General features: G+C 38.0%; 1 protein-coding gene and 1 pseudogene across 2 annotated transcripts in view; one reads left to right on the top strand and one right to left on the bottom strand.

The window, feature by feature from the left end:
* Nucleotides 1–14900, top strand: part of DDX50 (DExD-box helicase 50) — a 32417-nt gene extending 17517 nt beyond the window's left edge. For both annotated transcript variants that reach the window (XM_068981619.1, XM_068981620.1), the window contains exons 9-15: nt 4661–4822; nt 6039–6158; nt 6901–6974; nt 7197–7356; nt 10262–10396; nt 11464–11508; nt 14419–14900. In XM_068981619.1, coding sequence (XP_068837720.1) covers nt 4661–4822; nt 6039–6158; nt 6901–6974; nt 7197–7356; nt 10262–10396; nt 11464–11508; nt 14419–14697 — 975 coding nt within the window. In that variant the 3' untranslated portion in view covers nt 14698–14900. The remainder of the gene's footprint in view (nt 1–4660; nt 4823–6038; nt 6159–6900; nt 6975–7196; nt 7357–10261; nt 10397–11463; nt 11509–14418) is intronic.
* LOC138087245 (RNA N6-adenosine-methyltransferase METTL16 pseudogene) lies at nt 2280–4215 on the bottom strand (annotated as a pseudogene).
* Nucleotides 14901–21025: the final 6125 nt, after the last annotated feature.

Below are 21025 nucleotides of genomic sequence, written 5' to 3'. Positions count from 1 at the left end.
AGCATACTATAAAAAGTGTGATGCCAGTCTGATTTTTTCCTGTTATAAGTGATTGATTTAGTTTTTTTGCCTGAATACAAGTGTTTTTTCCTTTTTCTTTAAAAATCAGTAGTTACACTAGAATATGTTTCGCTGTTGTTCACTTTTTATGAGTGCACAGTGCACACAATTTGTAGTTTCAAATATATGTATTTTTAAATGTCAACAAAATTTATTGAATTCTTATTTTTCTGGTATTTGGTTTGTCTGATTGCTTTGGTTTTTTTCTTCAAGGACTCCAGTTATACATATGTTGGCTCTTTTTTCGTCTCTCCTTTATCACTTGATAATAAATTTTTTTAATCTTTATTTAAATTTTCAAACTTTTCAAAATTAAGGCATCATTTGTTGTGTTCAGTCAGTCTTGTATTCCTTCTGGTGTAGTCTTCATTTGTGAAAAGTCTTTGCCTTTTATTTCTACTTCTTTGAGTCATTTCACCCCATATTTTACTTTTTCTCATTCTGATTTTTCTTGTTCTCTCATATATAAATATTAAAAAATTTTTGTTTAGCTCATTCAGAAATATAATATATACTCTTTATCTGTTTTTCAGGCATGCCTTTCTAGAGCTCTTTCATTGTTTTGGTGAATATTTTTATTTGTCCTCTTATAATTACTTTCTATAAAATTTAACCATAACCTGTTCTGTTGCTCATTTTTAGATGGGATTAATCCTTTCAAACTTTTGATGGGGAGCTACGGGTCAGAATAGTTTTCTCACTTCACAGGTCTAGAGCTGCCTCTTTTATTTTTGATAGTATTTAAGAATACAGTCTACAAAGTATATCTCAATAAAGCTGTTTTTGAAAAGTCTCCCACTTTCTGAGCTCTGGTTGATTTTCGCTTCACTTTCATCTGAGTCATTTCTTTCCTTTGCTTCTGGGATCCCTGTCATCCTCAGTTTGAATTTTAGGTCCAGTAATTTCTTAGTGCACGGCTTTGTCCTTGCAAAGAAGCATTGGTTTGTTAGTTTGAGAGTTCATTTGGGCCCAGACTGTTTCAGGCTTTTTCAGCAACATTTCTTGAATTCTAACTTTTTTGGTATTTGGTTTCACACTTTACCTCTGGCTCCTCACGATCACCCTTAAATGTGTAAGAATTCTACCAGTTTCAACTGACTTTCTCAAATTATGCTTTCTAGGGAGTATCTATCTGTTCTTAGGGCTAGCAAACCCCTCCCCCACCCCAGTAGGTTTTTGTCTCTACCTGCTTATGTTTGGAAACCATGAAAATACCTTGTCACTAAATTTTGTCATAGATGTTTGTGGAAAAGTATATTTGCTTTTTCTTTTTTTTTTTTGCTTTTGACTTAAAAAAAAAAGTATCTTTTCTTGAAACAGTTCTCCTAACTTGGGTTCCATGATATCACACAGGTTTTCTTCCTTCTTCCCTGGCTAATCTTTCCCAACTTTGTTGCAGTCTTTTTATATTTTACTTGCACTTTAAATACTGGCATTCCTCACAGTTTTACTTCTGTAATTGTTCTCATTTATTAACATGTTCTTTCTGTGTATAGTGATTAGTTGCACTTTGGAGTCAGAACATGATATAAATTCCAGTTGTGTTATTTCCTGACTCTGTAACCTGGGGCAAGTCACTTCATATTTCACTGCCCGTGTTCCCATTTTAAAAATTGGTATTAATTTTTTTTTATACTTTTGAGACAAAATAAGGTGTTTATTACAGTGCTTTTCTTATAACAAGCAGTCAATAGGTATAGAAATGTAGAAGTATAGGTGTGGAATTCCCTGGTGGTCTAGTGGTTAGGACTAAGTATTGTTATATGTATAGATAAATATTACTAATCACTCCTATAGTGAAGTAGTGAAAGTCACTCAGTCATGTCTGACTCTTGTGACCCAATGGACTGTAGCCCACAAGGTTCCTCTGTCCATGGGATTCTCCAGGCAAGAATACTAGAGTGGGTTGCCATTTCCTTCTCCAAAGGTGATCAGCTTAAGTCAGGTTTAAATCCCTTATGAGTTTACCGATGGCATTTTGTTGATGCTGATCACCACAGTTCTTTCTCTGAACTACCATACTACAATACCCTGTAATTTTTTTTTTTTTTTTAGAGGAGGCGGGTGTTTAAAAATGGACTCATTTGTTGGTTTTTTAAGACAATTCCACGTAATGTTACTAGTGAGCTAATGATGGAATTCAGCTTGCCACTTCCCTAGGCCACTCTTCAAAGCAAGCTGCTTTATATAACTTTCCCAATTGTGCTAGAATTTTGGAGTTAACTAGCAACAAGCCTGAAAATTTGGTTAGGTATATAAGTACAAAGCTGGTTCATCAAATCCCTGTTCTGGCCCTCAACCCAGTGCATTTCAACTAAGGCATCATCTACCTCCTTCTTAATGTTTATCAGACACTTGAATAAGTAACGTCCAGCCACTCCTTGGAGATGGTTCCCTTTTTCAGACACTGGGCTGCTGAAGGGCTCAGGAGCCTTGTGGTCCTGGGCTCCATTACTAGAGCCTTTACAACCTTCCAGAACCTCCATGTCCCCCTTTTCCTCACTCCTTTCATCCTCCGTGGGTTCTAGGTTTTCCTCCTGGGAAAGCGAGTCCTGGCTGGGGCTGTGGCCCCCTCACAGTGGGAGACTCTCCTTCCAGTGGAGCAGAGCCCCTCAGGGCACTCTCCTGGGGGCCCTGGGCAACATCCTGGCTACTGCCAGACTCTTTGGGGGGAGACTTTTTCTCTTCCAAGTCTTCGATCACGTTCTTGGGAGCTAGGGGCTCTTCTCTCAGTTGTCTCACTCGGTCTCTTTTCTTCCTCCTTAAGTGAATCCAGGAGTTTTCTATGGCTGTTAGGAAAAGGCTGATTTCCTCCTTTCCACAGGGAACTCATTTATGCTGGACCTTTAGGTCAGTGAGGAGTTTTTCAGTCCATGCTGTCAAAACCACGATGCCTTCCACTGTCTCAGGGCCCAGAGATGACGCTTGGAGGGCTAGTTCTTCCATCACAGACCCCAGGACTTAAACGTAATGGGCTTCCTTGGCTTCTCTAGTTTTCTTCACTTGCTGGGTGGTGATGGTACTGTTACGTCATCATAAAAACTCCAAGCCAAAGCCCGTCTCATTGTCTGACCCTGGCAGAGTTCAGTGTAGGTGACTCTAAGAACCCCTTGTATGCAAAGTTCTTCCTTCAGAGAAGCCAGGCTGCATTTCTTTCCCAGCATACAGCTATACCATCTTAATCTTTTTTCAAGTTGTAAACTGTCATGGATGATCCTTTTAACAAACTAATTCACCTCCTTCTGCCATGATCCCTGTCATTCCTCCTGTATTTACAGAACTGGGTGGGGGTCTTCAAGAATTTACTCCCTTGGCTTCCAACTGATTGGCAAAAAAGGGAGGGTTGCACATGCAAAAGTCATAAATTATCTCAGATTCCTCTTTAAGAGCATCCATCAGGAGTGTCTTCTGTGGTACTTTAACCACTTTTATAAGATGAGATAAGTGGCTTCAGTCATATGTGTATATGCTGTTTGTTTACAAACTTTTTTTTTTTACAAATTTCTTTTTATAATACAATTTTGCAGTATTAAATATTAAAATGCTTAATGTTTATAATTTTTGACCTAGGAATTCAACTTCTAGATATGTAATCTACTGAAATATACATATACTGAGGGATCTGGAGATACAGTACAAGCTTATTCACTATAGCCTTGTTTCTAAAGGTGAAAGTTTGGATCCTACCCAAATGTTCATTAGTAGGGTATTGCTAAAATAAACGACTCTGGGAATTTCCTGGCAGTCCAGTGGTTAGGACTCAGAGCTTTCACTGCTGAGGCTGGGCTGAGTCCCTGGTGGGGAAACTAAGATTGCATGTGTCATAGCCAGAAAGAAAAGATACGGTAGCCATATGAAGAAATCATATGTAGTTTTAAAAAATTAAGTAGATGTGTATCTATGGCTGAGATACAACAAATTTAGAAGGTAGCTTGTAAAACCATGCATATATAGTATAATCTCTTCTAAAAAAATTTTACTTATTTGGCTGCACTAGGTCTTTGTTGCAGCATGTGGGATCTTTAGTGTGGCTTGTGAACTCTTAGTTGTAGCATGTGGGATCTAGTTCCCTGAGGAATCAAACCTAGGCTGCATACACTGAGAGTGCAGAGTCTTAGCCACTGGACCAGCAAGGAAGTCCCAGTATAATCCCATCTTTATAAACTCATAAAATTATATGCTAGGATTTGTGAGGTATGTGTATTTAAAAAATGGTGTGTGGAGGAATATTTCCTTAACTGTTAGCAGTTACTTATTAGGAGACTGATATTAAGGAAAGCTTTTGCATTTTATGCTAAATGTTTTTCTGCATTGTTTGATTTTTAAAAACAATAAGCATGTATTTTTATAATTACTAGATTTAGAAACAACAACAACAAAAAGAGGAAGGACTTCCCTGGTGGTCCAGTGGTTAAGATTCCACACTTGCACTCCAGGGGTGCAGGTTCAGTCCCTGGTGGAGAACTAAGATCCCACATGCTGCACGGTGTGGCCAAATAAATAAAAACAGCAACAAAAAGAGCACAGACTTTATAGTATTTGGATGCTGTCACTGCTAACTATGTGTTATACACTTACTTTTCCTTTTTTTTCCAAATAGAATGCCCAGTGTTTACATGGGGACATCGCTCAGTCACAAAGAGAAATTACACTGAAAGGCTTCAGAGAGGGTAGTTTTAAAGTTTTGGTGGCAACCAATGTGGCTGCCCGTGGTTTGGACATTCCTGAGGTTGACCTGGTGATTCAGAGTTCACCTCCACAGGTAGGAAATGAGTTTTTTTTCCCACCAATTTTATTGAAAAATAATTCACATACATCACTGTATAAGTTTAAGCCATAATAGCACTATGCTTTGCTTTATATATGTTGTGAATTGATGCCCACAATAGGTTCAGCTACCACCCATCTTCTCATATAGGTATAAAAGAAGAAAGGAATTATCTTTTAATTGAAAGTTTATATCTTTTGACCACCTCCCTTCATTTCTCCTCCCCCCAACCCTCTGTTTCTATGAGTTTAGTTTTTTTATTTGTTGTTGTTGTTTTTTAGATTCCATATGTTCTTGAGATCATACAGTATTTGTCTTTCTCTGACTTATTTCACTTAGCATATTGCCTTTAAGGTTCATCCATGTTGTCACAAATGGTAGGATTTCCTGTTTTTATGGCTGAATAATATTCCAAATAAGCCTTTTTATCTGTTTGTCTCTTGATGGACACAGGTTGGTTCTGTGTCTTGACTTGTAAATAATGCTGCTGTGAACATAGGGGTGTGGATATCTTTTTGAATTAGTGTTTTCATATCCTTTGGATATACTCCTGGAAATGTAATACTGGATCATGTGGTCATTCTGTTTTTAACTTTTGAGGATCCTCCATCCTGTTTTCCAGCAGTGCATAAAGTTATCTTTTCTCCACTTCTGCACCAGCATTAACAAATGTTAATCTGTTCTCTTTTGTCTTTTTGGTGATGGCCATTCTGATAGGTGTAAGTTGATATTTCGTTGCATTTTTACTTTGCAAGGAAATGAGATTTGATTTGGAGAAAATAAGAGTAGCTATATAAATTGCCTTTTATTTACAAGACTTTGCTTAGATTAAAAAAATATATATTATCTATTCTTGCTCTTAGCCAGTTTTTGTTAGTGTAATGTTAAATTGATCAGAATCTGGTACCTTTGCAAATAATTAACTTCTTTATTTACATTTGAAGTATGGAATCATGCAAGAGAAGTATAAAAAGTTGCCATATAAAGAACCTTGGGATAGGCTGGATAAAAAGGTTTTAAATCTCATCCCTTTTACTGCAGAATTCAAGCATAGACATTCTCTGGGATATTGAAAAGAGCAACAGGATTGAAATTAAAATGTTATTATTGATATTAGTAGTTTTGTTGCTTCTAGTATTACTATTTGGTTACTGGAATGACTGTTTAATTTGCCACATTTTTTAAGAAGAGTTACCCCTTTTATTTTCAGGATGTTGAGTCCTATATTCATCGCTCTGGACGCACAGGTCGAGCTGGCCGGACAGGGATCTGCATATGTTTTTATCAACCGAGAGAAAGAGGTCAATTACGATATGTGGAACAAAAAGCAGTAAGTAGAGTTAAATTATTTCAGGCTTATTATTTAAATGGTGCCTTAGAAAAGAGATCAGAGATCTTTTTATATTTGTTCTCACAAATAGATTTTATGACTTCTCATTTAAGCTGCATTTGGATGTGAAGCATGTGGAGAGCTAATTTATATTAGCTGCAAGACTTTGTTTTAATACAGCTTTTATTATGAAGACAGAAGAGCTGACTTTCTCCCTTTTCCCTTGAATTTCTCCCTTGACTAAAATCAGAAGTGCATTGTGATTTCAGTACCTCTTAGTCTGAAATTGTAAATGGATGATTGTGACATTATCTTGGTGTAATAGTCAAGATTATATTGAGAAATGTTACAATAGCCAGTTTCTACAAGAAATTACATATTTTTTGTGGTCTTGAGTTTTTGTAGTATTTTTCCCATTTTTATGATGTGTTTTCATACGTTATTTCACATACTTTGTATGATGAAGATAATAAGAAAAAATTTATTGTAAACAGCATCATTTTAAAAAAAATCAGCTGTTTTGTAACTGTAATTCCATGATTTGTAACTATGAGACAATTGAAAAAAAAATTGTTTTTTCCTCTTTCTAGAATTTGTTGTTGATGATTTATTAGGAAATCTTGATCTGCTAGGGCTTGGAAATCTTTTAAGTCCAAGAAATGGACATTCAACAATCTAGATTAATTTAGGAATTAATTGTAAAGACTTCCATTTTTCTTTAATGTAATTCTTTCATTTTCAGGGAATTACTTTTAAACGTGTAGGTGTTCCTTCTACAATGGATTTAGTTAAATCTAAAAGCATGGATGCCATCAGGTATGCTTTCTGACCTTGCTGAATGATTTTTTCTTTTGTATTAGGCTATACATCTTTAAGCTCTCCTAGTTGACATATCAGAAAATTTAATCACCAGTTTTATCAACAGACATTTAATTATATTAAAATTCGAAAATATTGCTCTCTTTTCCCATTCCTTCTTTTATCTTTAATCTTTCCCATTTGTCTTGACCAAGAAAATTTACTGTTTTTAAACTGCAGGTCTTTGGCTTCTGTTTCTTATGCTGCTGTTGATTTTTTCCGACCATCAGCTCAGAGACTGATAGAAGAGAAAGGGGCAGTGGATGCACTGGCCGCAGCATTAGCCCACATTTCTGGCGCATCAAGTTTTGAACCACGATCTTTGATCACCTCCGATAAGGTAGAAATCTGTGAGAAAATTGTATGTGGTTGAGAAAGATTAAAATTGAACCATAGATATCTATCAGGAGAGAAATAAAGGACATCTTTACTTTGCACAGTACTGTGCTAACTGAAACTTGTATACCAGAACCTGTTCCTCGTTTTTTTTTTTTTTTTTTTGGTCATGGAGCCATGCAAATCGAGAAATAGACTCTGCAGCTAACATCAGTTCCGTTCAGTTCAGTCACTCAGTTGTGTCCGACTCTTTGCGACCCCATGAATCACAGCATGCCAGGCCTCCCTGTTCATCACCAACTCCCAGAGTTCACTCAAACTCATGTCCATCAAGTCAGTGATGCCATCCAGCCATCTCATCCTCTGTCATCCTCCTCTCCTTCTGCCCCCAATCCCTCCCAGCATCAGGGTCTTTTCCAGAGTCAGCTCTTCACATGAGGTGGCCAAAGTATTGGAGTTTCAGCTTTAGCATCAGTCCTTCCAGTGAACACCCAGGACTGATCTCCTTCAGAATGGACTGGTTGGATCTCCTTGCAGTCCAAGGGACTCTCAAGAGTCTTCTCCAACACCACAGTTAAGAAGCATTAATTCTTCGGCTTTCTTCACAGTCCAACTCTCACATCCATACATGACCACTGGAAAAACCATAGCCTTGACTAGACGGACCTTTGTTGCCAAAGTAATGTCTCTGCTTTTCAATATACTATCTAGGTTGGTCATAACTTTCCTTTCAAGGAGTAAGTGTCTTTTAATTTCATGGCTGCAGTCACCATCTGCAGTGATTTTGGAGCCCTCAAAGTCAGCCACTGTTTCCCCATCTATTTGCCATGAAGTGATGGGACCAGATGCCATGATCTTCATTTTCTGAATGTTGAGCTTTAAGCCAACTTTTTCACTCTCGTCTTTCACTTTCATCAAGAGGCTTTTTAGTTCTTCATCACTTTCTGCCATAAGGGTGGTGTCATCTGCATATCTGAGGTTATTGATATATCTCCCGGCAGTCTTGATTCTGGCTTGTGCTTCTTCCAGCCCAGCGTTTCTCCCATGCAAAGTAAGGATTGCCTGTATATGTGGAGAGTATGTGTATGTGTATAAAACACCATATGACCTGTCCCCCTGCCAGGTCAGTATCAGATGTCAAACCATATCAGAGCCATGTATTCCCATTATAAAAAGTATACTTTACTCTGTAATTAGTAAGAAATCCATGGGGTGTTATTTTAGCACTGAGCAAATACTTTATCCCTAATAACCCACCAGATACTTCTCAAGAAAACTTAAACCACATTTCTTAAGGAAACATTAAGGTACACTTTTAAAGTCATCAAATTTATTGGCATAAAACTGTTCATAATATTTCATCATTGCCATTGTAATATCTTTTTTTTACTTAAAAAAATGTTTTTAATTGAAGGATAATTGCTTTATAGTATTTGTTTCATGTCTGCCATATATCAGCATAAGGTAGAATTTTAAACCTAAGAAGTATCTAAGAGGTCATCTAATCCCAACCCTTATCTGATAAAAGAATCCCTCTTTGGCAGATGGGTCATCTAACCTCTGCTTAAATATCTTAGCAACAGGGTGTTAGTGGTTTTATATTTCTTTTATGGGTTAAAATCATAATCCAGAGTCTTTACGAGGAATGTGCTGCAGGGTCTTCCCTTGCTACCTCTTTGGCCTCATCTCCTATCACTCTCCCCTTTCTTGTTTCAACTATTGTAACCTACTTGCTGATACTCAAACATAAAGTTAATCCTACACAAGGCCTTTGTGCTTGTTTGTATTATTATGAATGTTCTTTTACTAATCGTGGCTCCCTCCTTCACTTCATTCAGCTTTCTGTCAGGTATCACTGTATCAGAGGTCTTTCCCTATCACCCTGTCTAAGCTTATTCCTGCCTTTTCTCTCTGTTTTCATTTTCTTCCCCTGCTTTATTTTTTTTTCATGATTATTAGTATCTGACATTGTATATATTTACTTGTTTGTTTACTGTCACGCTTGGACAGAGGAGCCTGGTGGGCTACAGAGTAGCAAAATAGTTGGACACAATTTAGCAACTAAATAGCAACAATTCCATCATCATTCACTGCCCCCACCCCAACCCCTTGCTACATGTACACTACAGGGTAACTCTGTGAGACAAAGGACTATTTCCTGCTGAATCTGCCAGTCTCTGGCACATATGTAGGGGGCACTTAACCATTTGTTACATCAGTGCCTCCCTGTATCTTCTTCATGTTGACCGTTTAGTTGTCCAGTGAACTTTTACAGAGCAAGTCATTTTTGCTCAAGTGTAGTCCTTCAGAAGTTTAAAGAAGTTTATGTCCTCTTGTTTTTCCACTCAGAGCTAACCTTGAGTCCTTCAGCATTTCCTTAATTCTTCACTACTTTATCTTATCCCTGATGCTGTAGTTTGTTTAATTTCCTCTTGAATCATTATGTTTAGAATTAAATATAGTCTTTATATCAGTGTATAGAAGAATGATACTTTCAATGATCTATAAGCATTAGTCTTATATTAATATAGTTTAAAATAAGCTATTTTTTAGTGGTCATGTTATACTGGTCCTGTTGGCTTATAAGAAGTGCACGCATGCATGCTCAGTTGCTTCAATTGTGTCCAACTCTGCAACCCATTGGGCTGTAGCCCTCCAGGGTCCTCTGTCCATGGGATTCTCCAGGCAAGAACATTGGAGAGGGGTTGCCCTTCCCTCCTCCAGAGGATCTTCCCGACCCAGGGATTGAATGAACCCTTGTCTTTTGCATCTCCTGTGTTGGTAGGCGGGTTCTTTACCACTAGTGCCACCTGGGACGCCATAAATGAAAAAAGGCTGTTAAGGTAGAATGTTATTGTCCTATTGCTGCTGCTTTTCTCTCAAACACAATGTGACTTTTATTCCTTAAGGGGTTTGTGACCATGACTCTGGAAAGCCCAGAAGAAATACAGGATGTCAGCGGTGCTTGGAAAGAACTTAACAGAAAGCTGAGTAGTAATGCTGTGTCACAAATTACCAGGATGTGCCTCCTGAAGGGAAATATGGTAGGCTTTTCCAGACAACTGCCGTATATGTTTATAAAGACTAGTAGATTGTGTTCACTGTTTTTTTGAAGTCTAATGGGATGAATAATACTATTTTATCCATGTGTTAGTGTGTTTCCAGTTGGAAATTTGGGGAGTTATGTAAGTAACCCATTCCTCTAGAAAGCTGTAAGTCATTCTCCTTAATTTGTAATATTCAAGTTATCTAAGTTTTTGCCTTTGAATGCATGTGTGGTTGTGTGTGTTTATTTTTTACAATTGAGCAACATAATTGCAACAGCTAAATAGTTTTTTTTTTTTTTTAAGAGAATACACAATATTGGTTTCTAAGTGGCCTGCTATTGGTTGTTAATGAGGATAACTGAATTAGGTATTTTCATACAGTTATGAAATAGCGAAGTTAAAGCCATCTGTAATCTTAGTGACTGATTTCTTCTAATGGTTTTGTGAAAAGATGTTATATTTATTCATCTCACCTGACTATATAAATATATGCTAATCTAGAGTTTATTAACTTGTTTATTGAAAAGTTATCTTTCTCAAAGTTTAATATTACCTTCAAAAAAGATCTGTGACAAGTAAGACAACTATGTACATTGAGAAAAAATGTGGAGGGGGAGGGAAAATATTCCTAGATCCTTAGGCCAAACCATTTGCTATACTTGGATATTAATTAACTTCAGTGTACTAGCAGCCAAGATCAAAGAGGAAACATCTTAGGTTATCTCTTGGCAGAGAGATAAATTTTTAAAGGAATTTATTAGATGGGTCAGTGTAAAAAGGACATGGAACATAATAGTGTCTAAAGAAAAACTTTTCTAGGGAATACTCTAGATGCTCATTAGTAGTCAATTCTTATTAGATACTGGTTTACTTTTAGATTTAGGAAGTACAATTAGCAGCCATTCTGTGTCATGCATTATTATGTATTAGCTGGTTTAATTCTGTAAGCAGTCATGGGACCCACTTAATCTTTTCTTTTTTTAGTTTATATAAAGTTATAAGAAGGTGTTTTAAAAAATCAACTCATGTGCATCTAAATAAAAATATTTTCATTTTGCTTTTAGGGTGTTTGCTTTGATGTTCCCACAACTGAATCAGAAAGGTTACAGGTATATAAAAATTTTTATCTGTTAAATAGTTGAATATGTTTCTCTAAAAGATAGAGATTAAAAAAACATTTATAATATCTTTATCATGTGTAAGTCAATTAAAAATTCCTTAATAAATTAATAAATTATAAATATCCAGTTTGTCAAATGTGAAAAAATAGAATTGCATACAAAATCCTCTTGTACTCATCACCCAGCTTCAGCACTTACAGCTCGTGGTCAGTTGTGTTTCATGTCCGCTTCCATCCACTTACACTGTATTCTTTGTCTTTTCTTTTTTTCTAATTTTATTTATGGCTGTGCTGGGTCTTCCTTGCTGTGTGGGCTTTTCTTTTCCTTAGTTGCAGAGAGTGGGGCTGTTCTGTAGTTGCAATGCATGGGCTTCTCATTGCGGTGGCGTCTCCTGTTGCGAAGCATGGGCTATAGCGCTCACAGGCTTCCGTAGTTGAGGCACGTGGGCTCTTTAGTTGAAGCTCCCAGGCTCTAGAGCACAGGCTTAATATTTGTGGTACCCAGGCTTAGTTGCTCCATGGCATGTGGGATCCTCCTGGATCAGGGATCGAACTGCCCATGTTTCCTGCATTGGCAGGTGGATTCTTTACCACTGACCCATCAGGGAAGCTCTCTCCTGTATTCTTTTGAAACAAATTCTAGGAAGTCTATCATTTCAACCATAAATACTTTTATATAGCTAAAATATTAAAAACACTTTCAAAAAACATAATACCATTATTAAACCCCCCAAAATAGTAATTCATCAGTATTATCCAATTTTGTGTTTACATTTCCCCCTGTCTCCTGAATATTTTTAAATATAAGAAGATCTGCAAAGTTCATTCTGTATAATTTGATTTTTGTCTCTTTTACTGTGTAGGTTCTCCAATTTCTTTCTCTCTTTAAAAAAATTTTCCTTGCGTTTTATCTGACGAAGAAAGAGATTGTCCACTAAATTCCTACACTGTGAAATTTGTCTGTTTGTGTCCCTGATACATATATATTTGACACAAGAATGGGATTATTTGGTTTTCAAAGTCCTTTTCAAAATTCAGAACATGTTTTAAACACATTTCTTTATCAACTATATAGTGGTGACCAGCTTAACCAATGTCCAATTTTTCTGACATTTAGATTATTTCCAATACTAATACTCTATTAACAGCTTTGCACTGGTGGCTCAGATGGTAAAGAATCTGTCTACAATGTTTGATCCCTGGGTTGGGAAGATCCCCTGGAGAAGGAAATGGCAACCCACTCCAGTATTCTTGCTTGGAGAATTCCATGAACAGAGGAGCCTGTCAGCCTACAGTCCATGGGGTCACAGAGTCGGACATGACTGAGCAACTCACATGTATTATAAACAGGTTGGTCTTAAATGTTGGCATAACTAATTCTTTATGCATTGCCAAGTTTATTTCTTTAAGATGAACTTTTCAAGATGTCTGCTTGGCCAAAAACTGTGTGTATTTTTAAGGCTTTGGTCATACATTGCCACCAGTTGTGTGTGTGGCTGTTTGTCTCTGCTCATCCTGACATGTAAGGAGGTATTTTAATATTAACTTGCCTTGGCAACTCATGATCACAGTGAAAGACAGTGTAGCAGGATATGACATATTGATGCTCTTAAGGGCTGCTGATTTTTATATTTTGTTTACCCCGATACCAAATTGTTTCTAATAGCGACATTTTTAGTCCCTATTGACAGATTTTTAATCTGCATTATCAGCTTTCAGACCTTGTTTCTGTCAGTATACCTTCTGAAAACAATGACCACTTATTAGTGGCCTATTCGTTTTGTGCTGAGAAACTGGTGGGCTCTTTTAGAATGTATAAACCGAGTAGGAATTTAGAGTCCCAAAATTGGCCTGAAAATTTCTCCTTGGACTAATACTTAGCTTTTAGAAACTTTTTTTGGGGCGAGGAGGATCCAAGCTTTGTACCGTTACATTAAATTTGAGATTTAAGTTTTAACAGGATTTTTTTCATTTTTAATGACATTTATTGTTTTTTTTGTAGTTTCACAAGCAGTACATGTTCATTGCAGACAACTAGAAACACATAAAAGTATAAGGTAATAATCACCTGGAGAAGGGAATGGCTGCCCACTTTAGTATTCTTGCCGGGAGAATCCCATGGACAGAGGAGCCTGGTGGGCTACACTCTATGGGGTCGCAAAGAGTCGGACACCTGATTGATTAACAAAAAAAGAGTAACAATCATACATAAATTCCCATCCTACAGAGGAGCCTGGTGGGCTACACTCTATGGGGTCGCAAAGAGTCAGACACGGCTGAGCGATTAACAAGAAAGGAGTAACAATCATACATAAATTCCCATCCCCCAGAGATAACCACTATTAGCATTTTGAAGCATTTCCTCCCAGTGTCTACATTTTAAAAAAAATTTAAAAAGGTATAATCGACCTGCAAAACTGTGTTAGTTCCAGGTATACAATATAGTGATTCGATATTTATATTACAAAATGATCGCTACAATAAGTCTTGCTACTTTCATCATTCAAAAATATTACAGTATAATTAATTATATTCCCCAAGCTGTACATTTCATCCTTGTGATTAATTTATTTTGTAACTGGAAGTTTCTGTCTCTTGATCTCCTTTATCTGTTTCACTCATCCCCCCATCTCTCTCTTCTCTGGAAACCACCTGTTTGTTCTCTGTATCTGAGTCTTTCTGTTTTGTTTGTTCATAAAATTTAGGAACTTAAGTTCCTATGTTTTAGCTTTGAATATGTTTTTGCTTTCTGGTTTTTCGTTTTATTCCAGATCCTCTGGACTGAATAGACTGATGACATTTATTTAGCTAATAGATATTCACAGAGTCTCCTGTACCCATGTGCTTGCTTATGGTTTCTATTTTGCATTTGTATTAATCCTGTGAATTACCCCAACAGGCAGAGTGGCGTGATTCAGACTGGATACTCTCAGTGCCAGCCAAGTTGCCTGAAATTGAAGAATATTATGATGGAAACACATCTTCTAATTCCAGACAGAGGAGTGGTTGGTCAGGTGGTCGGTCGGGCCGGTCGGGCCGGTCAGGCGGTCGATCCGGGGGCCGGTCAGGTAGACCGAGTCGGCAGGGGAGTCGGTCAGGAAGTCGACAAGATGGTAGAAGACGAAGTGGGAATAGAAATCGATCAAGAAATGGGGGCCACAAGCGGAGTTTTGACTGAGATAGTTAATCTACCAGTGTGAGCTTGCCTGTTTCTGCATAATCATGTACATTATCAACCAAAAATTAGGTCATCATAGCTGAGGTCTGTGTCTGCTATTTGGAAAGAAGTTGGTTGTATTTTTTTAAAAAGTATTTCACAAGAATGGTTGTAAACAAATCTACTTATCCAGTTATACCTTTGAATAAAAAAATCTCCTTTTATTGTCTCTTTTCACTGTGTGTTAAGAATTTTCTCAATGTACTCTTTTAAAATTTCTTCTAAAATGTGGCAGTTAAGTCAATCTTAACGTTACTTGCATAATACAAAATATGGGGTATCTGTATTCAGATCATTCCTTTCATATAATAATATGGTAGAAAATAAATGCCTTTTGCATTAAAGGGCTGTAAAGACTGGTGACATGATTGGTTAGATGTAACATTTTAAATTTTAGATAAAGTTAATTAAAAGGTGTGCAAGCAGTGCATCCTCAATAATTTATTCAACAGTTAAAGTTACTTGTTGAATGTCTACTGTGTGCCCATCACTATCCTAGCCCCTAGGGGTATAGTGGTGAATAAGGCATGGTCACCATCTTCAAGGAACTTACAGTTTAAAGCAGCAATTCTGGTTGAGATTAACACCTGATGTTTAGGATGAAAGTAGCTATGGAATGTGAAGGATCTAATTGGGGTGTGCCTAATCAGTCTTAGGAGTCGGGCTTTTTTAGATGAAGTGATAGGAGAAGTAAAGCAGAAGTACAAGTTGATCTAGCCAGTGTAGAGGGAGAGGGTTTGTAGTCAGAACAGTACAGGCCTACCTTGTTTTGTTGCACTTCACAGATAACTGTATTTTAGAAATAGAAAGTTTGTGGCAATCCTGTGTTGAACAAGTCTGTTGGTCCTGTTTTTTTCTGATACTATTTTTGAACTAGGGTATGTACATTATTTTAGACATAAAGCTGTTATACACTTTAGCCTGTTGTATAGTGTAAACATAACTTTTATATGTATTGTGAAACCAAAAAATTTGTGTGACTCACTTTGTTGCAGTGTTTGCTTTATTGGCATTGGTCTGGAACTGAACCTGCAATATTTCCTAGGGATGCTTGTATACGTGGCAACCCAGAGGCAGAGAATAGCACAGTAGATCTGAAGGCCTTCACATTGTTCAGTATGGCTTACATGTGACAGAGGACAGTAATAGATAAGGATTTAGGAACCAGATTTTAAAGGTCCTATGTGCATTTTTAAGGAATTGAAATACTGTATTTATCACAGAACTCTTTTCTTTTTCCTTTTTTGGCCATGTGGCATGCAGGATCTTAGTTTTCAGACCAGGGATTGAACCTGCAACCCTGCAGTGGAAGCATGGAGTCTTAACAACTTGACCACCAGAGAGGCCCCAGGAGTTGAAATATTTTCTTGAAGACAAGGGAGAATCATCAAAGAGTTTACAGTAAGAAGTGACATGATGAGATTTGTGTTTCAGAAAGATTACTGACTATGCTGAGGAGACTGAATTGCAGAAGGGCCATACTAGGCACTGTGAGCCCTCTTAAGATGCTGTTAGAGTAATCCCAGGTAGAGGTGATGGTGGTCTGCAGTAATAAATGATAGGTAACATATTTTGAGTGATGTGAACTGAGGCACTTGAGAGGTTATTGCTTATTTAGAATCACTCAGCTGGATAATACATAGTGGAGTGATGACTTAAACCAAGTCTAGCTTCTGAACCAGCATTCTTAACTACTATGCTAAATAGTGGCAGTGGACTTTGAGAAACATGGATAGATTTCAGAGGGTTTTAGGATATGGGATTGTTAGGACTTGGTGCTTTCAATTGGAAAATAAAAGAAGCAGAAGAATTAAACCTATGTTTGTCACTGAGATAGGTACTAGAACAAAGAGCAAGAAGAGTTGTGTGGGGGAGAGAGGGAACATGATCAGTTCAGGATTAGATGTATTTTAATATTGAGTAGTCCATGTGTCAGGAGATAGAGAGTAGGCTGTTGGATTTATATGAAGGAAAGAGGCTGTTTGAAAGATTTGGCAATAATAAAAAATGGTAATTGATGAGATGATCCAGGAAAAGTATAGTAAGGAAAAGGTCTGAAAACATAACCCAAAGGCACACCGGTGTAATTACTGCATAGCAGAGGAAAGGGGATCCCACTGAGAAGGGATGACAAGAAGAGGGCCCAAAGCTCAGAAATATGGGGCTTCCAGGGGCACCAGAAGAGAAAATTGAAATGGCCTTTGGATTTGGCAAGCAGACATTGATGTGGGGAGCAGCCATATTAACACAGTATTGACAGTAGAAGCTATTTAGCCGTGGCTTCAGCAGGATATGGGAAGTGAAGTAGGGATAACACACAATGAACACGTCTCCAGAAACTTGGCTAGGAATAGGGAAGAACAAGCTGAAACGTAGATAAATAGGGATAGGGAAGAACAAGCTAAGACGTAGAAGAAAGGACATGAGATTGCAGTGAGAATTTTGTGTTGGCTGGGTGGGGAGATGAGGGAAATTTGAGCATGCTGAAATACTAATATGAGGGGACAGGACAGGATAGGGGAGGAGAAAGAATGAATATATGATGGATCAAAATCTCTATGAAGATCCAAACAAATGAGCTCAAGCACATTCTGGAGATTTTAGCCTTAGACAGCAGAAAAGTGAAAAAATGAAAGTGTTAGTCACTCAGTTGTGTCTGACACTGTGACCCCATGGGCTGTAGTCTGCCAGGCTCCTATATCCATGGAATTCTCCAGGCAAGAATACTGGAGTGGGTTGCCATTTCCTTCTCCAGGGGATCTTCCCAACCCAGGCATCAACCCAGAGATCGAATCTGAGTCTCCTGCATTGCAGGTGGATTCTTTATCATCTGAGTCACCAGGGAAGCCCATCTCTAATGTCAAGAGGAAGGTATGATTATCATGGAGGTGAGTTTGCAGGTGTTAAGGTAAAAAGTTGAGAGATTATCTGCCTAATGTCTTCCTATTTTTTTCCTGTGGTAGTTTTGCGTGGTCAGCCACTGAAGGTGGAAAGGGAAGTAGTAGGCTAGGAAATTTGAGGAAAGTGGAGAAATGAGAGGTATTGAGTAGAGAACTCACCAGGCAAACAGGGTCACAGACATCCAGTCGTGATGAGAGACTGAATTTGTAGTCCATTAGAGTGGTTGAGTGATTTCCTCTGACAACACTCAGCATTGTGCTGTAGGAGTGGAGGTGGGAGACAGCTGATGGGGGACCGGGTTTTGCTCTAAGATTAAATGATGACAAGGTGAAGATGTTAAGGATTCAGCATAAAGTGATTAACAGTCCAAGGAGTCTAGACTGCTTAGGAATTGAAGTGAGATGGGGTTGACAGTAGGGAGGACGTAGAAGGGGCACAGGATTGAGGACTGAGTCTGAGGATTCAGGAGAGGAGCTGTTGAGAAGACAATTGCAGAGCAGGCCTGTTGGGGGCAAAGGTTATTTCAGTTTAGGTGGTCAAAGAACTGAGAAGCCAGTTGTTATGTGGATGGTTTCCGTGGATAATGAAGACAAATGAGAACTGAGGAGGAAGTATAAGACTAATCCAGTTGCCAAAATACCATAAGTGGCGGAGGTTGGCAAATTACTCGGATTAGGAGTGGGAAACGGTGAGATTATCACAGATTTCCAAAGGGACAAGGGCATTTACATGAAAGTCAAGGATTAACTCTGAGGAAAAGAGGAAGACACTGACACCAGTATACACTGGATGTGAAGGAATAAGCAACATATGTGTGAGGAAGCAATAGGGGAGTATTTTCCAGTAAGAGCCAGATTACAGTTAGCCCAAGAGGGAAGAAGGACTGTTGGTGCTGGATTGAGAAGTTTTGATTATGGGCAGTGGGATTCCTTCCAAATAGCTAATGACTTGGGGGAGGGAAATCTGGATGGCTCTGTCTGCATTTGTGTAAGTGTGAGCTCTGTATTGAGACCCAAAATGGAATAAGGGCTGCATTCCTACTGAGGTGTTTGGTACCTCAGAATAAGTTTTAATATAAAAGTTAATAAGGAGCGCTCAGTCTCTGCCCTTGATAGCTCAGAATATGGGGAAATAGATGGACACATAAACCTAGGTCCGTGGCAATGGCGAAGTGTGATGATTGGCAAACTCTGTACCAGAACACCAAGTGCAGCCCAGGAACCTGGGGTGGGAGGTTCAGAGAAAGCGTTTTGGCCATGATGATTGTGAGTTACGTGAGGTAAAAGAAATAGGCACAGAGTAGCTAATACAACATGGTCTAAGCATGGCAAACGATAAGTAGTTCTTGTTGTCAGGATCTTGACTGTGAGGAAAGTGGTGGTGAGACCATGACAAGGGTCATATATTGGAAGGCTTCATAGACCTTGTTTTAGAAGAGCCATTGGGGGGTAAGGGAGGAGAGTGAAAAAGATATGTATGCAGGTAAATGCCGAGGAAAATGGATTTAAGGGGTCCCCTTGCTAAAGGCTGGCGTCCTTATTAGCAAGGAAAGAGGCTGCTGCTGCTGCTAAGTCGCTTCAGTCGTGTCCGACTCTGTGCGACCCCACAGACGGCAGCCCACCAGGCTCCTCTGTCCCTGGGATTCTACAGACAAAAATACTGGAGTGGGTTGCCATTTCCTTCTCCAATGCATGCATGCATGCTAAGTCGCTTCAGTCATGTCTGACTCTTTGTGACCCCATGGACAGCAGCCCACCAGGTTCCTCTGTCCACGGAATTCTCTAGGCAAGAATACTGGAGTGGGTTGCCATTTCCTTCTCTGAAGGAAAGGGGCAAATCCTAAGAAGATAAAACAATAGCTTTCTCTGTCTTCTGGAAGGAGGAGGGGCAGGGTAAATTCCTTACCAAGTTCTCAGCTTTGGGCTGCATTCCACCTCTTTATCTTTGCTCCTTCTTCATAGAGCTCAGCGCCTTCATGGCTCCACCTTTTGGCTATTCAGAGCCTTCTGTATGATGCTCTGCACCCTAGGGTTGTGGTCCCCTAATATCTACTTGAACTTGAATCTATTACCTTGATCTTCAGCTTTTGAATTTGTAAATAATGTTTTATTTCTTTCAGCATTAGAAATTTGATAATAAATTCACACTTTGGTGTGAATGTCTGAAAGCCTCTCATTTTTGTTTTGTATAATTTGGGAGTAGTGCTTAATAGTTATTTTTTAAAAACTATATTCCTTTAAAAAATTTTAGTAATGTATGTTCATTGTTGGAAATTTGAAAAAAAATAGATAAGCAAGTGGAAGAAGATTAAAACCACCTATAATTACCTCTCTCAGAGGTCATTACTGCTTACATTTTGTTGTATAGATTTTTAATTTACTGTGTATGTGTGTGTACATACTTTTTGAAATAGAAAATTCTCCAAATTTTATGAAAACATATTACATTATCAGAGGAGACTGGCTTGGCAGAATTCAAGAAGTACTTCCAATTCCCTATCAAATGGATGTAAGACCCATTTCTTCCACTTGCTACTGAATTTTGTACAGACGATTAGATTAAAAATAGTAATCTGGCTACCTTTGAGTCAAAAAGGGCCATTTGCATATTTCCCCTTGGAATTTTGGCCTGTGCCTGTGTGCAGGTATGTTAAAAAAGAATTTACTGTATGAGCCTTGACAAAAATTTCCCATTTAGTAGCGTTCTGGGCTTATTCTGTTGTTGAACATCTGTTGGTATTAAAAATGTCCCTGTACTGTGTACAGCCATATCATATACAGCAGCATCATGTAATTTTGTGGTTTCTTGACTAGACTGCAACTTCCTAATTGCTTTCCTGCCTGGACATATAACTAAAATTTATTTCAAGGGGTTCCTTCCTTACCCCAGTACTAGTGGTAGGCTAAAGTCTGCCAGGAACTGTCCAAAATCTTAAGGATACAAAGATGGATAAATCAGTCAAAGCTCCTGGCTCAAGGATATCACAGGGTGTTAAGTGAAAGCATCGTATATTTACATAAATTTATCTGTTAAAAAATTGACACTGTGAAACATAATGTGTGAAACATGAACAATTTCCTTTGAACTGTCAGATTAAAGAATGTGTAGTAAAAAACTAATCTTATGAAATACAGGAATAAAACTCCCAGTATTTCCCTTGGTCACAAAGTGATTACATTTTGAGTTCTTTCTAAAAACCTTGACATATCTATGAGGCTTTTTTTTTTCATGTTTTTATTTTTTAATTGAAGTATAGTTGATTTACAGTGTGAGTTTAGGTTAGTGATTCAGTTATACTGATACACATATATCTATTTTTTTTTCAGATTATTTTCTCATAGGTTATTACAAAATGTTGGGTATAGTTCCCCCTATCAGTTTAAATAGC

The sequence above is a fragment of the Capricornis sumatraensis genome, chromosome 10 (assembly GCF_032405125.1).
Source record: "Capricornis sumatraensis isolate serow.1 chromosome 10, serow.2, whole genome shotgun sequence".
NCBI classification, from domain to species: Eukaryota; Metazoa; Chordata; class Mammalia; order Artiodactyla; family Bovidae; genus Capricornis; species Capricornis sumatraensis.
This window is presented reverse-complemented; position numbering and strand designations above follow the sequence as displayed.